Source organism: Notolepis coatsorum (assembly GCF_963971535.1).
Source record: "Notolepis coatsorum genome assembly, chromosome: 18".
In the NCBI taxonomy this organism is placed as follows: domain Eukaryota; kingdom Metazoa; phylum Chordata; class Actinopteri; order Aulopiformes; family Paralepididae; genus Notolepis; species Notolepis coatsorum.
This window is the reverse complement of record NC_140182.1, coordinates 28,919,636-28,939,163: the sequence shown is the minus strand read 5'-3', so window position 1 is coordinate 28,939,163 and position 19,528 is coordinate 28,919,636. Positions and strand designations below refer to the sequence as shown.

At 41.3% G+C, this 19,528-nt stretch overlaps 1 protein-coding gene across 3 annotated transcripts in view; it reads right to left on the bottom strand.

Moving 5' to 3' along the window:
* Window positions 1–19,528, bottom strand: part of washc4 (WASH complex subunit 4) — a 105,774-nt gene that overhangs the window by 45,500 nt on the left and 40,746 nt on the right. For all 3 annotated transcript variants that reach the window (XR_014620750.1, XM_084335511.1, XM_084335512.1), the window contains 4 exons: window positions 10,213–10,336; window positions 9,800–9,927; window positions 5,209–5,369; window positions 3,316–3,442 (listed from right to left, as the gene is read on the bottom strand). Coding sequence is in view for 2 of the 3 variants with exons in the window: in XM_084335511.1 (XP_084191637.1) it covers window positions 3,316–3,442; window positions 5,209–5,369; window positions 9,800–9,927; window positions 10,213–10,336 (540 nt within the window). In the remaining variant the exon portion in view is untranslated. The remainder of the gene's footprint in view (window positions 1–3,315; window positions 3,443–5,208; window positions 5,370–9,799; window positions 9,928–10,212; window positions 10,337–19,528) is intronic.

Genomic DNA, 19,528 nt, shown 5'->3' with positions numbered 1-19,528 from the left:
ATTACATACGTGACACTGCGAGAAGCTCAACTTTGATGTGGGCTTTGGTCACTATCTGTGTTAAGATAAGATAAGCTACATACGTGACACTGCGAGAAGCTCAACTTTGATGTGGGCTTTGGTCACTATATGTGTTAAGATAAGCTACATACGTGACACTGCGAGAAGCTCAACTTTGATGTGGGCTTTGGTCACTATCTGCTACATACGTGACACTGCGAGAAGCTCAACTTTGATGTGGGCTTTGGTCACTATATGTGTTAAGATAAGCTACATACGTGACACTGCGAGAAGCTCAACTTTGATGTGGGCTTTGGTCACTATCTGCTACATACGTGACACTGCGAGAAGCTCAACTTTGATGTGGGCTTTGGTCACTATATGTGTTAAGATAAGCTACATACGTGACACTGCGAGAAGCTCAACTTTGAGGTGGGCTTTGGTCACTATCTGCTACATAAGTGACACTGCGAGAAGCTCAACTTTGATGTGGGCTTTGGTCACTATCTGTGTTAAGATAAGATAAGCTACATACGTGACACTGCGAGAAGCTCAACTTTGATGTGGGCTTTGGTCACTATCTGTGTTAAGATAAGCTACATACGTGACACTGCGAGAAGCTCAACTTTGATGTGGGCTTTGGTCACTATCTGTGTTAAGATAAGATTGCATGTTACAACTTGTAACCCCTGGTGGTCACTATTTCCACATGTTTCAACTTGGGCGACAGCTAACTGTAAACAGTTTTTTTCTCTTTGTTTCCAGCCAGTACAACTATGAGGGATATCCAGACATGTAACACACTGACCATGTTTGAAATTGTTGTTGTTTTTTTTGTGTTTGATTTCTTTTCCTTTGGCCGGCGCAATCTCATTAACGCGACGCATGACATCCAAGATGCAGTATTAATCAATGCTGTCGAACTCAGATCTATGGAATGTGAGGGGGAGGATGGTGCGTTTCTCTCAGCGCAGGAGAAAGAAGATAACGAATATGCACCAGGGCCGTACTTCCCACTGCAGGGCCACACTGTCCCTGGGCAACCACACCACCTAGGGGCCCCATCTCCACCGGCACACCAGCCACCATACCCATATGAACCCGCAGAGGACGACGACAACTTAATCAGGTTCAGTCCCAAGTCCAACAGGAACCGCCTGCTCAACATCTCGCATGATATGGCAACACCACAGCAGGGCCGGTGCTACGGAAGCGGGGCCCAGGGATCAGGGGAGGCCCTGGGAGGGCAACTGGGACAGGAACTCCAGCTAAGCTCCCTGTGCGATAGCCCCGCCCTGCCACGAAGATAAGAACGCACCGCTGCTGGGATCCACAGGAACCCCTACCACGCACCCCAGTCGGCAATACAAGCCCTTTTGCATAAGTAGGACCTACCCCACCACGCCAACGACGGCCCCGGCCTGTACAAACAACGAATATCCTACCTCCCTACTCCCTGCACCTGGTGTGCTGCTGTATTCAACTATGGGGAGATGACTGCTACTGTACTCAACGGCATCCAGCCTCCTTACAACAGATATATCGTTCTGTGTGTGAAGGAGTGGGAAGACACCTGACTGCTACTGTACTCAACGGCATCCAGCCTCCTTACAACAGATATATCGTTCTGTGTGTGAAGGAGTGGGAAGACACCTGACTGCTACTGTACTCAACGGCATCCAGCCTCCTTGCAACAGATATATATCGTTCTGTGTGTGAAGGAGTGGGAAGACACCTGACTGCTACTGAGGACGACAACAAGGGAAGCCAGTGTGCATATTAAAAAGTCAAATTTCTGATTTAGATATGGGTACATATTCAGAGTTTGAAAATACTACTTATATTAAGACTGCCATTTTATTTTCTTTGTTCTTTGTTTCCTATTAACTGCTGTCGGCGCTTCGGGTCACTGAGAAGCGCTTTATAAGGCGCCAGCGACCAATCTGTCCCCGGCCTGGGACTCCTCCCCTTTTCAATTTGCACCTGAACTTTTTCCCCCCTCTTCTTTCTTTCTCAATAGTTATTGTTCTACCTTATTATGTTTTTTTAATTTAATTTTTTTTATTGTACCTAAGGATGCAACATTTTGCAATTACCTGCTTGGAATTATCGTCCTACTTAGCCAAGTATGACATTGTGATGTATTAATGTTGATTGATTTGATGTTCTGTATGGTGTCTTGAGACTGTGGTTTAGTGATATTGATGGTTGAAATTACCAGGATGTGCCAAAAATGGCACAAAGTGGGGAATGTGAAGGGTAATTTCACATCCTCCCTCCCTCCTCCTCCTCCCCCTCCTCCTCCTCCTCCTCCTCCTCCTCCTCCTCCTCCACCACCCCATCCTCCTCCTCCTCCTCCTTCCCTCCTCCTCTCCTTCCCTCCTCCTCCTCCTCCTCCTCCTCCCCCTCCTCTTTTGGTGAAGTCAGGATTTCTGTTTAAAACAGAGCACTATTCATCTGCCCTGATAAGTTTGTCAAGGTCAGCGCCGGCTAGAAACCTTTTGGAGCCTCCCAGAGTTCTAAGGAATGCATCAAAGAAGGCGTCTCTATTCCACTGTGTTAAAACACATGACACTTTGCTTTTTGTCACTTTCACTCTGACAGACCTGTGAATATACACTCTGACAGACTGAAAGTCCGTCCATATGGGCGTACTGTATATATTTTCTTTTCCAATAAACCTGTATTGTATTCATTTAACGTGAGTATTCTGGCTGTGTTCTTCTGCTCCTGTTTTATTATTTCAGAATATCTAATTCGCAGTGTGACACTGTTTTAGGCTGCTGGATGTCCGTGGAGAACCTGGTGGTTTGCACTCTGATTTAAGGCCAATCTCTTGTCTCTGTATTTCATTTAACCATCCCTGGAGACGTCAAAATCCACCACACTGTCCTCATCTACTGTCCTCACCTGGACAAAGACGTTACATCTACTGTCCTCACCTGCTGTCCTCACCTGGACAAAGATGTTACATCTACTGTCCTCGTCTACTGTCCTCACCTGCTGTCCTCACCTGCTGTCCTCACCTGGACAAACACATTACATCTACTGTCCTCACCTGGACAAAGACATTACATCTACTGTCCTCATCTACTGTCCTCACCTGCTGTCCTCACCTGGACAAACACATTACATCTACTGTCCTCACCTGGACAAAGACATTACATCTACTGTCCTCATCTACTGTCCTCACCTGGACAAAGATGTTACATCTACTGTCCTCATCTACTGTCCTCACCTGGACAAAGATGTTACATCTACTGTCCTCATCTACTGTCCTCACCTGGACAAAGACATTACATCTACTGTCCTCACCTGGACAAAGACGTTACATCTACCGCTGAGATCTTCTGCCAGCTTCTCACTGCGCTGCTCCTTCGACAAGATGGCCTCCATCTTCATCATCCATGACGTCACAAAGACATAGTAGGACTGGACGTCTCTGCGGGCAGAAGCATTTATGACAGATTATTCAAAGTTAGCCAACAGCTCAACAGCGATACACACTTCAAATGGATTTTCAGTGGTTGCATATGTAGCCCTTGAAACAAAGCGGGGCTCGCAACTCACTTTTGATGCGCCAAGGTGTTTTAATTGTGACAAAAAATAGCAGATACGTTGGTAAGACAACACATGCTTTAAAAACACGTATTGCTGAACACAGGAGTACAATACGGAATGGGGATGAAAAACGCCCAGTAGCTTTACATTTCAAAAAGGTACACCACAATGTCTCATCATTAAGATACCTAGGAATAGAGAAAGTGCATCTTCCAAGACGAGGGGGAGATATAGATAATCTCCTACTGAGGAGAGAAGTATGGTGGATCCATTACCTCAAAACTATGGCACCAACAGGACTCAATGAGGACTTTGACATTAGGCCTTATTTGTAAATAAACGAATAGAGGGAGACAGTCAATACATAGTCTTCATTCTCTTCTTCCTTTTTGTTTTTGTTTTCAGTGGCTGGACCGGGTCCAAAGAAAGTACTTTACACACTGCTGCCTATCTATAGATGCAAGAAATCATGTATAATACTGTATTTAATATATATATATTTCTCTAAAAAATCTTTTCTAATTTCAAATGTAAAAGATAAATTGTTACTAAATCATGTCTAAAATGTATAAGAAAATCATGCAAGTCTTGGCACCGCCCCTGATCACCAGGTGGGGCTGATAGCTAATTTATTCATTTAATTTCCTGTATAAAAAATATGCAATTTCCTGTTTCGTTCATACTTGAAAAAGACCGGAAGGGTCGAAACGTTGTATCTGCTATTTTTTGTCACAATTAAAACACCTTGGAGCGTCAAAAGTGAGTTGCGAGCCCCGCTTTGTTTCATGTACTACTGTTTTTACAGTTTGGCTCAGCACCAAGGAACGGAGGATGTGCGTTATTTATTTTTTCTGAATGCATTATGTAGCCCTGCCTGAAGCCCACCGTCTCCCCCCGCAGGCGAGGTTCACCCTCTGGCTGACTGCTGTCTCATGCAGGAGACCCAGTGAGTGAGTTTGTGAATGAGTGAATGAGTGTCTGGGCTCTCTGCTGGAGGTGTAGTTATTAAACTGACTTGGTGAGAGTCTCTCTGCTGGAGGTGTAGTTATTAAACTGACTTGGTGAGAGTCTCTCTGCTGGAGGTGTAGTTATTAAACTGACTTGGTGAGAGTCTGGGCTCTCTGCTGGAGGTGTAGTTATTAAACTGACTTGGTGAGAGTCTGGGCTCTCTGCTGGAGGTGTAGTTATTAAACTGACTTGGTGAGAGGCTCTCTGTTGGAGGTGTAGTTATTAAACTGACTTGGTGAGAGTCTGGGCTTTCTGCTGGAGGAGTAGTTATTAAACTGACTTGGTGAGAGTCTGGGCTCTCTGCTGGAGGAGTAGTTATTAAACTGACTTGGTGAGAGTCTCTCTGCTGGAGGTGTAGTTATTAAACTGACTTGGTGAGAGTCTGGGCTATCTGCTGGAGTAGTAGTTATTAAACTGACTTGGTGAGAGTCTGGGCTCTCTGCTGGAGGAGTAGTTACTGACTTGGTGAGAGTCTGGGCTCTCTGCTGGAGGAGTAGTTACTGACTTGGTGAGAGTTTGGGCTTTCTGCTGGAGGTGTAGTTATTAAACTGACTTTGTGAGAGTCTGGGCTTTCTGCTGGAGGAGTAGTTACTGACTTGGTGAGAGTTTGGGCTTTCTGCTGGAGGAGTAGTTACTGACTTTGTGAGAGTCTGGGCTTTCTGCTGGAGGTAGGAGTCTCTCTGAGCTCTGATGGCTTGTAGACTCTTCTTATCCATCAGTTTGGCTGCAGCAGGGACCTTAGCGATGAGGAAGGTGTCTGGGAACCAGATGATGTTGGCCGTCAGAGTCACAGCCGGAACCTGAAGAGTGAGACAGAGACACATATGCAAGTTTTACTTATTCAGATAGACACATATGCAAGTTTTACTTATTCAGATAGACACATATACAAGTTTTACTTACTCAGATAGACCCTAGGGCTGTATCGAATAGTTCGAAGCTTCGAATATAATGCATAATGCATCCTATCTGCATCCGCTTGGTGCTCGGCGCTCCATCAAGACGTCACCATCACTTTCGTACCAACCGTGCCCTTATTGGATTATTTATGTTGACGAAACTGATGAGTTATATTCATTAAAGAAAGTTGATTTAATAAAAAATTTAAAACTCATTTATTCAGATTAATCACTATTAAAATTGAGGATTTAGTTTGAGGATATTAAAAAAAAATATATATATAATATATTTTCTTTTTTGATTACGTTATAAAATATGACGACAGACATTCTATTACTTCAATAGAAGCTTCGAATGTTAAAAAATGACATTCAGTACAGCCCTAATAGACACACATACAAGTTTGACTTATTCAGATAGTATTACATTTCGCAAATAAGGAAACGGATAGAGAACATTTCAAAGCACAAAAAAATTCCCATATTAAAATTTTGACCTATTTCTGAATCGCGTGACGTTTTCGGCTGTTCATTGCCGGCACAATCCCACCTAGACCGTGTCGGGTCACATATTATATATGTTACTCATTCACTTCCCCAGCATAGGTTTCCCCAGATGGTCTGGGGATTTGAGCTAGAAACCCTCGACATCGCTGGCTACCACCACCCACTGAATAGAGATTAGAGACAAATTAGGTATCAAGTAGGGCAGGGGTGGCCAACCCGCGGCTCGCGAGCCGCATGCGGCTCTTTGCCCGTCAATGTGCGGCTCTTCCATCCATAAAAAAAAATTAAAAAAATATTAAAAAAAATTTTTTTTTTTTATTTTTTTTAATTTTTTTTTTTTTTTTTTACTTTTTTTTTTTTTTATGTCACTCATTCCATAAGGACGTAGAATAAACATTTACAATTTTTTTTAAATGGTCCATTTGCATGTTCTTGGTATCTGAATCTAGGGACATATATGGATCAGTGTCAGAAATAGTGTGTCTGTTACTAGGCTTGAGTAAATTGTAATGAACCAAAGGAGAATATCAATTCTATTTAAAAAAAAAATTATCTTTGACTGTAAATAACACCATGCTAAAATTGACCAGACCTGAAAAATCTAAGCAAATGAATAAAGGGAAGATGATTAAACAGAAGGTTTTGTAGATACAGTACTGAATTCTGCCATCTTTTTTATAATGTAAATTTCTCCACCATTTTTCATCATATTGCAACACCGTTTTTTGCAAGACGTTCACAGAAAGGTAGAGAAACTAACTGCGTTCTGTTTTATGGCAATAACATTCAGGTTTGTGGGAGATAATCCCAAAAAATAAGAGAAATTAAAAAGTAAATCCAGAAGTCAGATGATTGACAGGGGCTGATGTGAGCTGGGTAGGGTAGTTTTTCGAAATTTGAAAGCCCTGAGTCTCTTCCTTCAAAAGACTACACTCACTTTTGGCTGTGCCACTTCCTCCTGTCAATATGCGCCGGTTTCCGACTCAATGCCCTGAGATTTCTATAATCTTATATTTCACTAATAACAGTTCAAATAATTGGTAAACAAACATAATGCTGAAAATATACACTTTTACTGTATATCTCGGGCTTAAGAGGTTAACCCTGTGAGGCCCAAATTAAAAAGAAATTAGCAACTTCAGAGGCCAGAGGGTGGGACATATAAACACATTTACTATCAAATAGCATTGTGAGGCTGAACAACAGGACCAATTGACTATACATGTGCTTAAAGGGGAACTATCTTATAAATGGCTTTTTTCAGTGTTTACCATTGTTTCTTAGCTATGTGGACTTATATTAATAGGATATATGTCTCTAATTCTCATATTGGCGAATTCTTCCAATTCTCCTCTCACAATATTCACCCTCACTGAACTGAGTCATCTGCAAATGTGCATATCTGTGATGTCAGAGATTTCTCAGCTGCATAATAATGTGGCAGTTGATGTGGCAGTTGGCACCAGGCCACACAGTGGTTGGAGCCCAGCCTCAAAACGGCTTAAGATCTTAAGGTAGAAAAATGCGGTGTTTAGTACTTGATTAGAAATACAAAACAATGCATTAAAAAAAAAAAAAACCTAGGTGTTCCATAGACTCACAGGAATTGTGTAAAAGTGCCCAAATAGTGAAAGAAATAGTAAAATAGTTCCCCTTTAACATTTTTTAAATAAACATAATTTTTTTAAATGGCTAAAAGTGATTTTGTAATTTTGAAACCGTGGGTCTCACAGGGTACTTTTAACCCTGTGAGGCCCAAATAAAAAAGACATTAGCAACTTCAGGGGCCAGAGGGTGAGACCTATAAACACATGAAGGGTGCCGTGACTGAAAAAAAAGGTTGAGAAACGTTGGTATATGGTGTGGCTCTTTGTGGTACCACAGTAATTTTTTTGTGGCTCTTAGTCTCTGACTGGTTGGCCACCCCTGAAGTAGGGCTTTCAGAATTTATTTCAATATCACTTCATTTAAAAATATATATTAATTTGACTCCCAGTCCAATGTAAACAAACTAAAACAATTATTGACATGAGGTGAAATGGATCTTGCCCCTTTTTTATGATTTTGGACAAATGTGCCTGAAATACAAACCAATAAATGGGTGTTACCAAGCACAGCCCAATGCCTAACGACAGTTACCTAATGGTACCCAATAATAGCAAATACAACACACTATGAACTTGTTAATTGTAAGCGTTTTACCCCTGGGCCCTGTTCCTCGTACCTGGCTAACTGAGTTAGCCGGATAATTTTCAGCATAGCTTGACTTAAGCTAGACCTTTCCGTTCCCCGACGTCGGATAGTCTACATCACCATGGCAACATATCGAAAAGTTTGAACCTGGTCGAGGGCAGGGTTTAGTTCAGTTAGCTCGATAACCTGCATGGCCACACCCTCGCAAAGAAATGCAGCTCGCTTCCAGAAATAATCCTCACAGTCTAGATCCCATTATACCATTCTGAATTATGTTTTTGTACTTCGTTCTTCTAGAGGGGGCTTTTGAAATGTAAAATAATATACATAAAATGCTGATAATAAATCATATTCAGCCTATAGATTTACTTTGTCCTAAATAATGCACGTCATATACGGATACGGCGCTCGCGCGTCGCAACACACTGGTTATTTTAATAACGGAAAATTGCAAATGTGAATCCCGCGGGGATATTTTTAATGAATGAAACCTATCGGGTGTTTGGCTCTGATTAGTTTCATATTCTCCGCTGTGGATGTATTTGCTTAACGGAGCGTCCAGATTGTGTTTCATTCAAGCATAAATTGAAGCGTCTTCATGCGTGGATTGTGGATATGAATTACGACGGATCGGAATATGTGGATTGTTGAATTGTCACTCACACGTTATTGTGATATTGTAACTGGGATTCAAATGTTTGAGGAGATGCACTGTTTGATTTGATGATGTGGACGTGACTTGAGAAAATGAATGAGCAATTGCAAGCCTTTGACGTTTTGATGAATTTGAGAAAATGCATTTATCTGTTCAAGCACTGTTAGTGTTATCTGATGATGAACAAGAAGGTGATTAACATGACTGGTGTCACTGGTATAAACCAAAGGTTAATCAATTCAATGCATGTATGGATGATGTCCAAAACAGATTAAAACCTGATTAATAGTGAAACTGTATAGCCTCCCTCCAAGCCTCTCTGACACGTTATGTTGGGGGTTGCGCCTTGAAAACGTTGGGAACCATGTATTTATATATTATATATAGTATCTATTAATGCGTATCAATTAGATACTCTTTGGGCTTGTTTTTGTCTACTTATTCAGAAATAGTTTAACTAATTATTTTCGCTAGCAAGATCTCATTCGATTATTCATTCCATTAAGCCTACTGCCAGCAGGCACATTTAAAGAAATATAATCTGATTGATTGGGGTAATGATAATTAGCCTATAGATTATGCATTTAACTTTTCTGCAAGGCTATTGAGCCGTACTGTATTGTACCCATTTTGCAATCTGTTAATAAAGTTTTAAATCAATCAATAAATCAATGCCGTTAGAAAATCAGGATTTCTGCGATCGACACCTGCTGTCTTTTCAGGTGAGGCGGCCGCGCGCAATTATCCTGAGTATCAAGTCTGGTTCGAATTAACGAGACTGAATCAGCGTTTGAGGAACAGGGAAAGCCTGGATTCAAACATCGGGTTAATTAAATCTGGATAATGGGACTTTTGATCGACTTAGTTGAACCAGGTACGGGGAATAGGGCCCTGCTTTGATGTGGTAATAAATAATATGTACATGTTTCAACCTTCTTACAGACGTCTAGGAGAGGTTTATAAAATGAAGACCAACCTTCTTACAGATGTCTAGGAGAGACTTGTAAAGCCTCTTGTCAACGGTCCTGAAGATGTGGAAGTGAAGCACAAAGAGACCACAAACACCAGCGTACTTATCTCTCTGGTCTATCTCTGACGGCTCACCTAGTAACACACACACACAAACAAACACACACACACACACAAATAAATCAGGAACAAATGGCAATCTCCTTAGCAACAGGAAGCAACAGGGTTTATGGGAAATGTGGCCTTAGCGTGAGAATTATATTATATTACAGTAGTTGTACCACAGTATCACAGCTAATCTGACGATGATATATATGATGTTATTGTTGAGAATTCTTTAACAAGGGCAATATTCAGACGACCTAACGAGAGAAAATATAAAACCAGTCAGTCTGATGATGAAGATGTGATAGTACTGACCGATCTTGGACTCTATGCTGTTGAAGATGGTTCGGATGTTGAGGGCAAACTCCTCTGCGAAGGCGCTGTTCTTGGATACAGCCACGCCCTCCCCTGGGTCATCAAACCTCTGGTCCACGCAGGCCTGTGTAACATCACAATCATAACATCACAGGCATGTCATAACATTACAATCATCACAGGCCTGTCATAACATTACAATCATAACATCAGAGGTCTGACGTAACATCACAGGCCTGTCATAACATTACAATCATCACAGGTCTGACGTAACATCACAGGCCTGTCATAACATTACAATCATCACAGGTCTGACGTAACATCACAGGCCTGTCATAACATTACAATCATCACAGGCCTGTCATAACATTACAATCATCACAGGCCTGTCATAACATTACAATCATCACCGGCCTGTCATAACATTACAATCATAACATCACAGGCCTATGTAACATTACAATCATAACATCACAGGCCTGTGTAACATTACAATCATAACATCACAGGCCTGTGTAACATTACAATTAGGGATGCTCGATATTGGCTTTTTTACTGATACCGATATACCGATATTGTCCAACTCTTAATTTCCGATACCGATATCAACCGATATATGAATAATTTCAGGTAATTAACATTACATATCTATTGTCGTGTAATTAACACTATTATGCATACTTTGACAATAAATAAAATAATTTGTTCTTACTTGCTTGCCTGGGTAAATAAAGGTTAAATAAATGTAAAAAATTAAAAAGTTTTTTGAAAACCGATAGATATTCAAGTTCAAGTTTCAAGTTTCTTTAATAGTTGTCATACAGAAGTACAGAATACTTTCATACAAAATGCTTCTTACTGTTACGCTCCAGAGACTGTGCTAGACAAGATAGTATCAAATAACATAGTGCATGTAATTTAGAAGAAGGTCACAGTGTTCGGTATAGACATATGTACAATGTTCTGAGTTACCATATAATAATATACAATACTATGCAGTGTACTAATGTACAGTACTATATAGTGCAAAGCAGAAATGGGATGAGGTACAATTTAGGTACAATTTACAGTAAGGTGTACGAGTTGTAGTGCAATCCTTCATCAATAAATATAAAGTGTGGGGAGTGGGTGCTACAGTGTGTTTGTTTAAAGTGGGTGTGTGCTATAAAGTGTGTGGAGTGGGTGCTACAGTGTGTTTGTTTAAAGTGAGTGTGTGCGTGTGGATGTGTGTGCTATGTGCGTTTGGTGGTTGTTGTTGTGTAGTGTTCATTGTTCGTTTAGCAGCCTGATGGCCTGGGGATAGAAGCTTCTTCTGAGTCTTTCTGTGCTCGCCTTGAGACTCCGGTATCGCTTGCCTGACCGCAGCAGTTCAAAGAGGCAGTTGTTCGGGTGACTGGAGTCTTTAATGATTCTCTTAGCCTTGCCCTTGCAACGCTTGTTGTAAATGTTCTGGAGGGTGGGGAGCCCCCCTCCAATTGTGCGTTCGGCTGAACGTGTCACTCTTTGTAGTCTGCTTCGGTCTTGTGCAGTGCTATTCCCAAACCAGGAGGTGATGTTGCCGGTCAAGATGCTCTCTATTGTACATGAGTAGAAGTTCTTAAGGATCTTCTGACTGACTTGGAACTTCCTTAGGCGCCTGAGGAAGTAGAGGCGTTGTCGTGCCTTCTTCACAACACTGTCAATGTGTGTGGTCCATGTCAAGTCCTCGGATATGTAGGCTCCGAGGTACTTAAAGCTGTTTTCCAATATCACATTTTTATGCCAATATCGGCCGATAATATCGGACATCCCTAATTACAATCATAACATCACAGGCCTGTCATAACATTACAATCATAACATCACAGGCCTATGCAACATTATAATCATAACATCACAGGCCTGTGTAACATTACAATCATAACATCACAGGCCTGTGTAACATTACAATCATAACATCACATGTCTGCCATAACATTACCATCATAACATCACAGGCCTGTGTAACATTACAATCATGGCGCCCGAGTGGCGAACCACGTAACACGCTGCATCGCGGCACGGCCGACCCGGGTTCGATTCCCGGACCCGGCGTTCTTTGCCAAATGTCTTCCCCTGCTCTGTGTCCCATTCTTCCTCTCTCTCTACCGGACTGCCCGGTAGTAAAAACCAATACAAATCTACCAAAAACATTACAATCATAACATCACAGGCCTGTCATAACATTACAATCATAACATCACAGGTATGTCGTAACATTACAATCATAACATTGATTGATTTTATTTAGACATAAACATATACAGATCACATGAGTATTTGCTTTGTCAGGGATAGAAACGAAAAGTCCCGGGCCCTCATTTATCAATAATGCGTAGAAAGTGTATTTGTGACTGGGCGTGGTGTTCATGGTCATGTTGAGGGATCTTCAATTTTTATTTTTTCATATTATGAAAGTAGATTCATACCTTCAAAATAAGCCATCACTTGAACATTTTGGTGGGATACATTTCAAGCTACTTCCTATGAATCACGTATTCAGAGAAAAATGGCCTTGAAGAGTTTACACTTAGTGTTAAAAAACTACAACACTACCCAGCATTCATTGTAATCCATGGCCCCCCTCTCTCGCGTCTCTACAATTCGTAGCCGCATTTCTGCAGACCCCTCTCCGATTGGTTGAGCTCCATTTCTGCAGACCCCTCTCTGATTGGTTGAGCGAAGCCCCTCTCTGATTGGAAATGTACTACCAGATTCGCGCATAACGTTATTTCGCAACACAGCCAGCTGTCAGAAACTCTACATTGTAACGTTGTTATTTCGCGGCCTGCCCATTTGATGTTCCCAAATCATATTCAGAAAGTATCACAGAGACTTCTATTGACCATGGAATTAGTTATTATTAGTAAGACACAACATTTCCGTAGCAATTGACCACCAGACTCTTTCTCTTAAGGCATTAACTGGGTTAATTAATATAAATGTTATATTGTAACTGTCTAGTTACACATTGGTTCCGAAACATGTATGTTCCAGGCTGCAATTAAAACTTTGAATCTGAGAGAGTTCTGGTCAGCGAAGCCGGCGAGCGATTATTATTGTTTTTTTTTCTTCTTTTTATTATTGCAAAACTAAATTGTTAAAAGTCAGTACTCAACACACAATGCATAATGAAACTAACAATTAAGGTGGCTAAAATGACATGCAAGTACAGTAACAGAAAACAAAAAAAAGTATATAATAATATTTTACCGTATACAGTGTATATCCGACGGAATTGTACAATTATTATTGGTTTTTAATGACAAACCAATTACATAATCCTATCCAACATATGTGTAAAGGCACACACAACATATTCCAGTTAACGGTATATTTTTTTAATGATTCATTATGGCGTAATCAATACTTCCATGCGTATAAATTGCGTTCGCGACCTCCATGTTTTGGGGCTATTCATCAGAAAACTCGGATCCGGGATTGGGCTCCCATCCGTCGGGCAACAACTGTGGGTTTTCAGCCTCTCTCTCTGGAGCTTAACGGAGTTTCGACTCCTGGCTGCTGGCTAGAGGAGCTTGTCGCGGCTCATGCGCATGCGCGCGCTCGGCCAATCAGAGAGGAGTCTGCAGAAATGGCCTCAACCAATCAGAGAGGGGTCTGCAGAAATGCGGCTACGAATTGTAGAGACGCCCCTCTCTCTGGGGCAATTAACACCTGGCAGCGTCCCAGCTCTTTGTTATGACAATGACTGTCTTGTGACACTGCAAACACCCATAGAGGAAAAAGGAAAAATCATGATAGTTTATTTAAAAATTCAAGATTCAAGATTCAAGAGTTTTAATTGTCACGGCATACAGGTATACAATGAAATGCGGCTGGTCTTGCCCGCGACGATGTGCAATACAGTGGTACAACATATAATAGAATCCAATAAAATACAGTGGTACAACATATTAATAGAATCCAATAAACAGTGCAATAACAGGTACATGGTGTGCCATCTCGGTATCTGTACATTAGTATTTACAGAGCATATAGGACATGCTAGTTAGCTTTAGTAGTGCAATAGTAGTGCAATATTTAAAAATTATTTAAAAATGTGTGTGGTAGTGAAAGGTTAACCTTCTGTAGTGTGGTAGTGAAAGGTTAACCTTCTGTAGTGTGGTAGTGAAAGGTTAACCTTCTGTAGTGTGGTAGTGAAAAGTTAACCTTCTGTAGTGTGGTAGTGAAAGGTTAACCTTCTGTAGTGTGGTAGTAAAAGGTTAACCTTCTGTAGTGTGGTAGTGAAAGGGTTAACCTTCTGTAGTGTGGTAGTGAAAGGTTAACCTTCTGTAGTGTGGTAGTGAAAGGTTAACCTTCTGTAGTGTGGTAGTGAAAGGTTATATGATGAATTGAAAATGGGGGACCCTGATGTAAACAAGACGAAAGTCTTTCTCTGGTCTGCATCCCCTTAACAATTGTGTGTATTGAGCTGTACTGTATTGTACCCATGCTGCAGTCAAGCCAAGGCACACAAAGGGTTAAGTCTTTCTAGCCAAGCTGTTGTTCTAAAGAGCATGACAGTTAAAAGGCAGAGGTGAGCGCATAGTGGCGACTGTCAAGGCGAAAACAGTAGTAAACTATAGTCGATTAAATTACTTTATTATGACATTAGGTTGCATTAAATCCACTCTAACGAAATTCGTTCGCTCATAAAATTTGTGACATTCTAAATGTGATTTAATGTTGTTTAATGTCTGGGACAAAACGACCCGACTCGCGTTTTATGATTAACAGTCTTTTCGGAGTCAGTTCGACTCGCGTAATATAGACACTGGTGTTGGTCACAAGTTAAGTTGCTATAACTTATAGCTATAACGTTAAAATAAGTGTAATTTAACATTTCGTTCTCTCTGCTATTAAGAAAGGAGAGCTATCGCCTGTGTGTGCTTCAACACCTCTCTAAGTACCTGTGATTAATGAATGAATAACACGCACAGACAGACCACACCCATGCAGCCCAGCGCTGTAGTCTTTTTGGGACACATACTATCGGACAAATAACAATAATTAACTCATTTACAAATTGTATTAAGTTTTGCAAATAAGGGAACATATAGAATATGTCAAAGCAGTCAAAAAAGCAATATTTCAATTTTTACCTATTTCTGAAATGCCAGACATTTTCGCGATTTCTGAGCAATGTTATTTGCCGCAACAAGTCGGGTTTGGCCACGTCGGGTCAAATTTTTTTTCCTACGCACAGTATTTAGAAAAATCGGGATTTATCACACGTGCGCGTACACGGGTCCTATGCACACTCCGTGTTGATAAATACCATTGTTCTTACCGTCTATGCTCGTGCATGATTATCCATATATGGTAATGAAACACCCCCATGGGATGTGAAATAATGGACTAAGCCGAGCGAACTATGAGAAACTTCACTGAGAGCGAGATTGATCACCGAGGTCTAACCAACTAATTCAACGTATACAGCATTTCCCGTTGTGAACAATCTTATTTGGAAACATGACACAGAATAATAGTATTTAGCGTTTTATTTTAACCAATATTTAATCGTATGATTATAGATATTTTTAGAGAATAAATAAATCCAATGAAGTTGTCAAGTTCACAGACAACTCCGCTGAGGAGGAGGGAGCGTGTAGACTATCTTCGGTGCGCCGGGAGCCAAGGATGTTGACTGACCCAGTCCTGCTACAGAACCAGCACATTGACAGAAATAAATTACAAGCTGACCCGACATTAAGCACTGTAATAACTGAAATGAAATCAATTTCAGCAGGCCAACTCTGCGCTCTAAAATGCCTATTGTGCGCTCCGTGGTCCATGGTTTTGGTCAGAGTCATTATGGCTTCAGTCAATGGATAACCCTGATCTGCATTTAAGTGATGTTTTAATTACAGATACCCCAGTAATAACATTACAATTGAATTAAATACAATTAGGCCTGAATGAGTCGTGTTCCTCCCAGCCACCGGCAACGACATTATCAGCCAAAATGTGCATCGCAGATTATCTGTACATTGACCGAGTGGAATCCCGTTCACATTACTGGATTTGTTTATTGATGGAGCTTTGAAAGCTACATGGGTACAGTCTATTGCTCCGATGATGTTGGGTAACCTGGCGTAAAATCCTCTCTTGGCCTCCTGTTATTGATATATGGATATTGTATGTAGTTGGGGATTGGGGAAATTACGACATCCAACACTGCGTTTTGCTCCACGCTCCAATTTGGGTCTCAAATTGCGGTACAAATCAAGGAGAATGCGTCTCGGGTAGCGGACTCTACTTAATATTATTATGTTCTCTCTCTGCAAATAGACTGCCCTATATCTCTGAAAACATCTGAGGGCACACCGCGAGAAGTATTCCTATAATAACGCTATGAACCAGGCTGAATTCATTTGGAAGTACCTATTCCAAATGCTATTTAGGGTTTGACAATAATTACACTAATGTCGCTATTTTACAATGAACTATAGTGAATTACGGGTCATACAGAACACGTCATTGTTGAAACTAATGCATGAAAGAAACTGATGAAAGCATATGCCGTCCGTCTGCAGTCTTCATATTCTACCGCTGGGCGCACGGTCTGAGGCTGAGCTGTGCGTATATATACGCACAATGTCAAGCACATGTTCAAATTGATAAGTTAAGTCCCACACTTTGCTTAGAAATGATCGTACGCATGGTTTACGCACATATCTGTGCGTATGCACCATTGATAAATGAGGGCTCAGGACTTATTTCCATCATTCCATCATGCTTGGTTCCAGGGCCGCCTGGGAGAAATGCGAGGCCCTGTGCGAGATTTAAATGCGAGCCCTCCCCCTAAAAAGGTAAAAAAATTAAAAATAAATAAAAATAAGAATTTTATATTAAAACATTTTATTTTAATTAAAAAAAAAAAATCATACAGTCAACATATTCTTAAATAATAGCGCTGCCCGAGGCTGGGCATGATACAGTCAACATATAGCAAGAGAGAGAGAGAGAGAGAGAGCGAGAGAGAGCTCCCGTTCTACAGTCAATATACAGTGTAATCGCTGCACAGACCCGGCAATTGATTGATTGATTGATTGAAAAGTTTATTAACAGATTGCAGAATGGGTACAGTACAGTACATCTCAATACATACAATTGTTAAGGGGATGCAGACCAGAGAAAGACTTTCGTCTTGTTTACACCAGGGTCCCCCATTTTCAATTCATCATAACATATATGACATACATGACATACAGATAGACAGTACTGCTACATCTATACATTTATGACATATCAGATTTGCAAAAACAGTACTGTTTGTGATACAAAAGTGTCCAGAAAAGGAGTGTATATACATTTGGCGTAGAAACTGTACATTGGAGGAGGTTGGTGGGGTGGGGTTGGGTGAGGGCTGTACATTGGAGGTGGGGGGGGGGGGGGGTTGGGTAGGGGACACACACACATTTTACACTGTACATTGGAATATTGACAAAGCCTTACTTGGTCATTTACTGTACAACTAGGTTAGGACATTTGTAGGGGCCAGTTTCGAATTGCAGTCTCACGTAGGTGTTTTTTGAGAGTGTTTTTGAAGGTGGGTAGTGATTCACATTCCTTTACAGCTTTAGGCAGGGCGTTCCACATTGATGTGGCATAATTGCGAAACGTGTTTAGTCCCTTGTTTGAGCCGAATCTGGGTTTTACATGATTTGTGGAGCTCCCTCTGGTGTTGTGATCGTGGTATTCACTGACCTTTGGGAAGTATTTTGACATGTACATGGGTACCTTGGTCGCGTAGTGTATCTTGTAGACCAGGCCCATTGCAAGTTGCTGTACTCTGTCGTCTACTCTAAGCCATCCTAGGTTGTCAAAGTGGGCAGGGGTGAGGTGGGTTCTAGGAGTCAGGTCAAGTAGTAGTCTGACTAGCTTGTTTTGAGATGTTTGTAATTTGTTTTTTAGTGCCTTTGAGGTGCTTTGGTACCATGAGGTGCAAGCATAGTCGTAGTACCCTTGAATGAGTGCTCCTGCTAGAGTCTTCAGGGTATTCTTGTTTACCAGAGAGGAGATCCGGTACAAGAATCGCGTTCGTTGGTTGACTTTTTTTATTACATTGGATGCCATTTTGTCACAGGAAAGATTAGCCTCTAGGATGGAACCCAGGTAGGTAATTTCATCTTTCCTTGTGATAATATTGTCACCCACTGTAACCGAGAAGCCGTCGGTCTTGCTGAGTTTGTTATTTGAACCGAAGAGAATGGACTCTGTTTTGCCCATGTGTAATGATAGTTTGTTGTCGGCGAGCCATATGCAGATTTTGCCTAGTTCCGAGCTGAGGGCTTTTTCAACCTGTAACTTGTTCTTGTCAGAGACCAGCAGGGCTGAGTCGTCCGCAAACAGGAACAAGTTGCAGTCACAAGCTGACGACATGTCATTTGCATAAATTAGGAATAGTAGCGGTCCTAGTATGCTTCCTTGTGGAACACCACAGCTCACTGTGAGGGGGGGGGATAGGGTACCGTTTACTTCCACCATCTGTTCCCTCCCCTCCAGGTAGGATTGTATCCAGCTCACTGATAAACTATCAAAACCAATTGCTTTTAGCTTGTCAATCAGAATGGTGTGATTGACAGTGTCGAAGGCCTTTTGTAGGTCCAGCATGACCATGCCGCAGTATTTGCCCGCGTCCACCTCTTGTTTGATGTGGTCGTTCAAGTAGAGAAGGCATGTGTCAGTGGAGTGGGATGTTCTGAAGCCAGATTGGAATTCGTAGATTCGATTTTTTTCCGCGAGGTACTTTTCGATCTGTTCGTATACTATTTTGCCCCTGACCAGAGGAGAGAGAAATATAATATAGTTAGTAGGGATGCCCCGATCACGTTTTTTGCCACCGATACCGATCACCGATCGTCGTGATCCATATCGGCCGATACCGATCCGATACCGATTGTTTTTGATTAAAAAGAAATTAAAAATTATTTTATATAAATTTTTTTTTTCTTTTTTTTTTTTATAAAATATATATATTATATAATTAGACTTGTACTTGTATTATCTGCGACTGCGAGACATCGCCACCACGCAACAAGTCAAAATGCTCACTATCTGCAAACAGCTCCACTGTCTGTGTGTACTCTAGTAGCCCAGCTCAAAAGGATTCTCCGGCGCTGCAGCGGGACCCCATTGGTAACGTTAAGTGCTTTGGTCGTTTCACATTCAGCAAGCCCTCAGCTCGAATACGCATTAAATCAATGTTATAAGACATTGATATCAAGAGCTATCTGTAGCTACTGCTAGCCGGCTAGATGACGTTAAGACAGAACTTTAGTTCAATGGGACATTT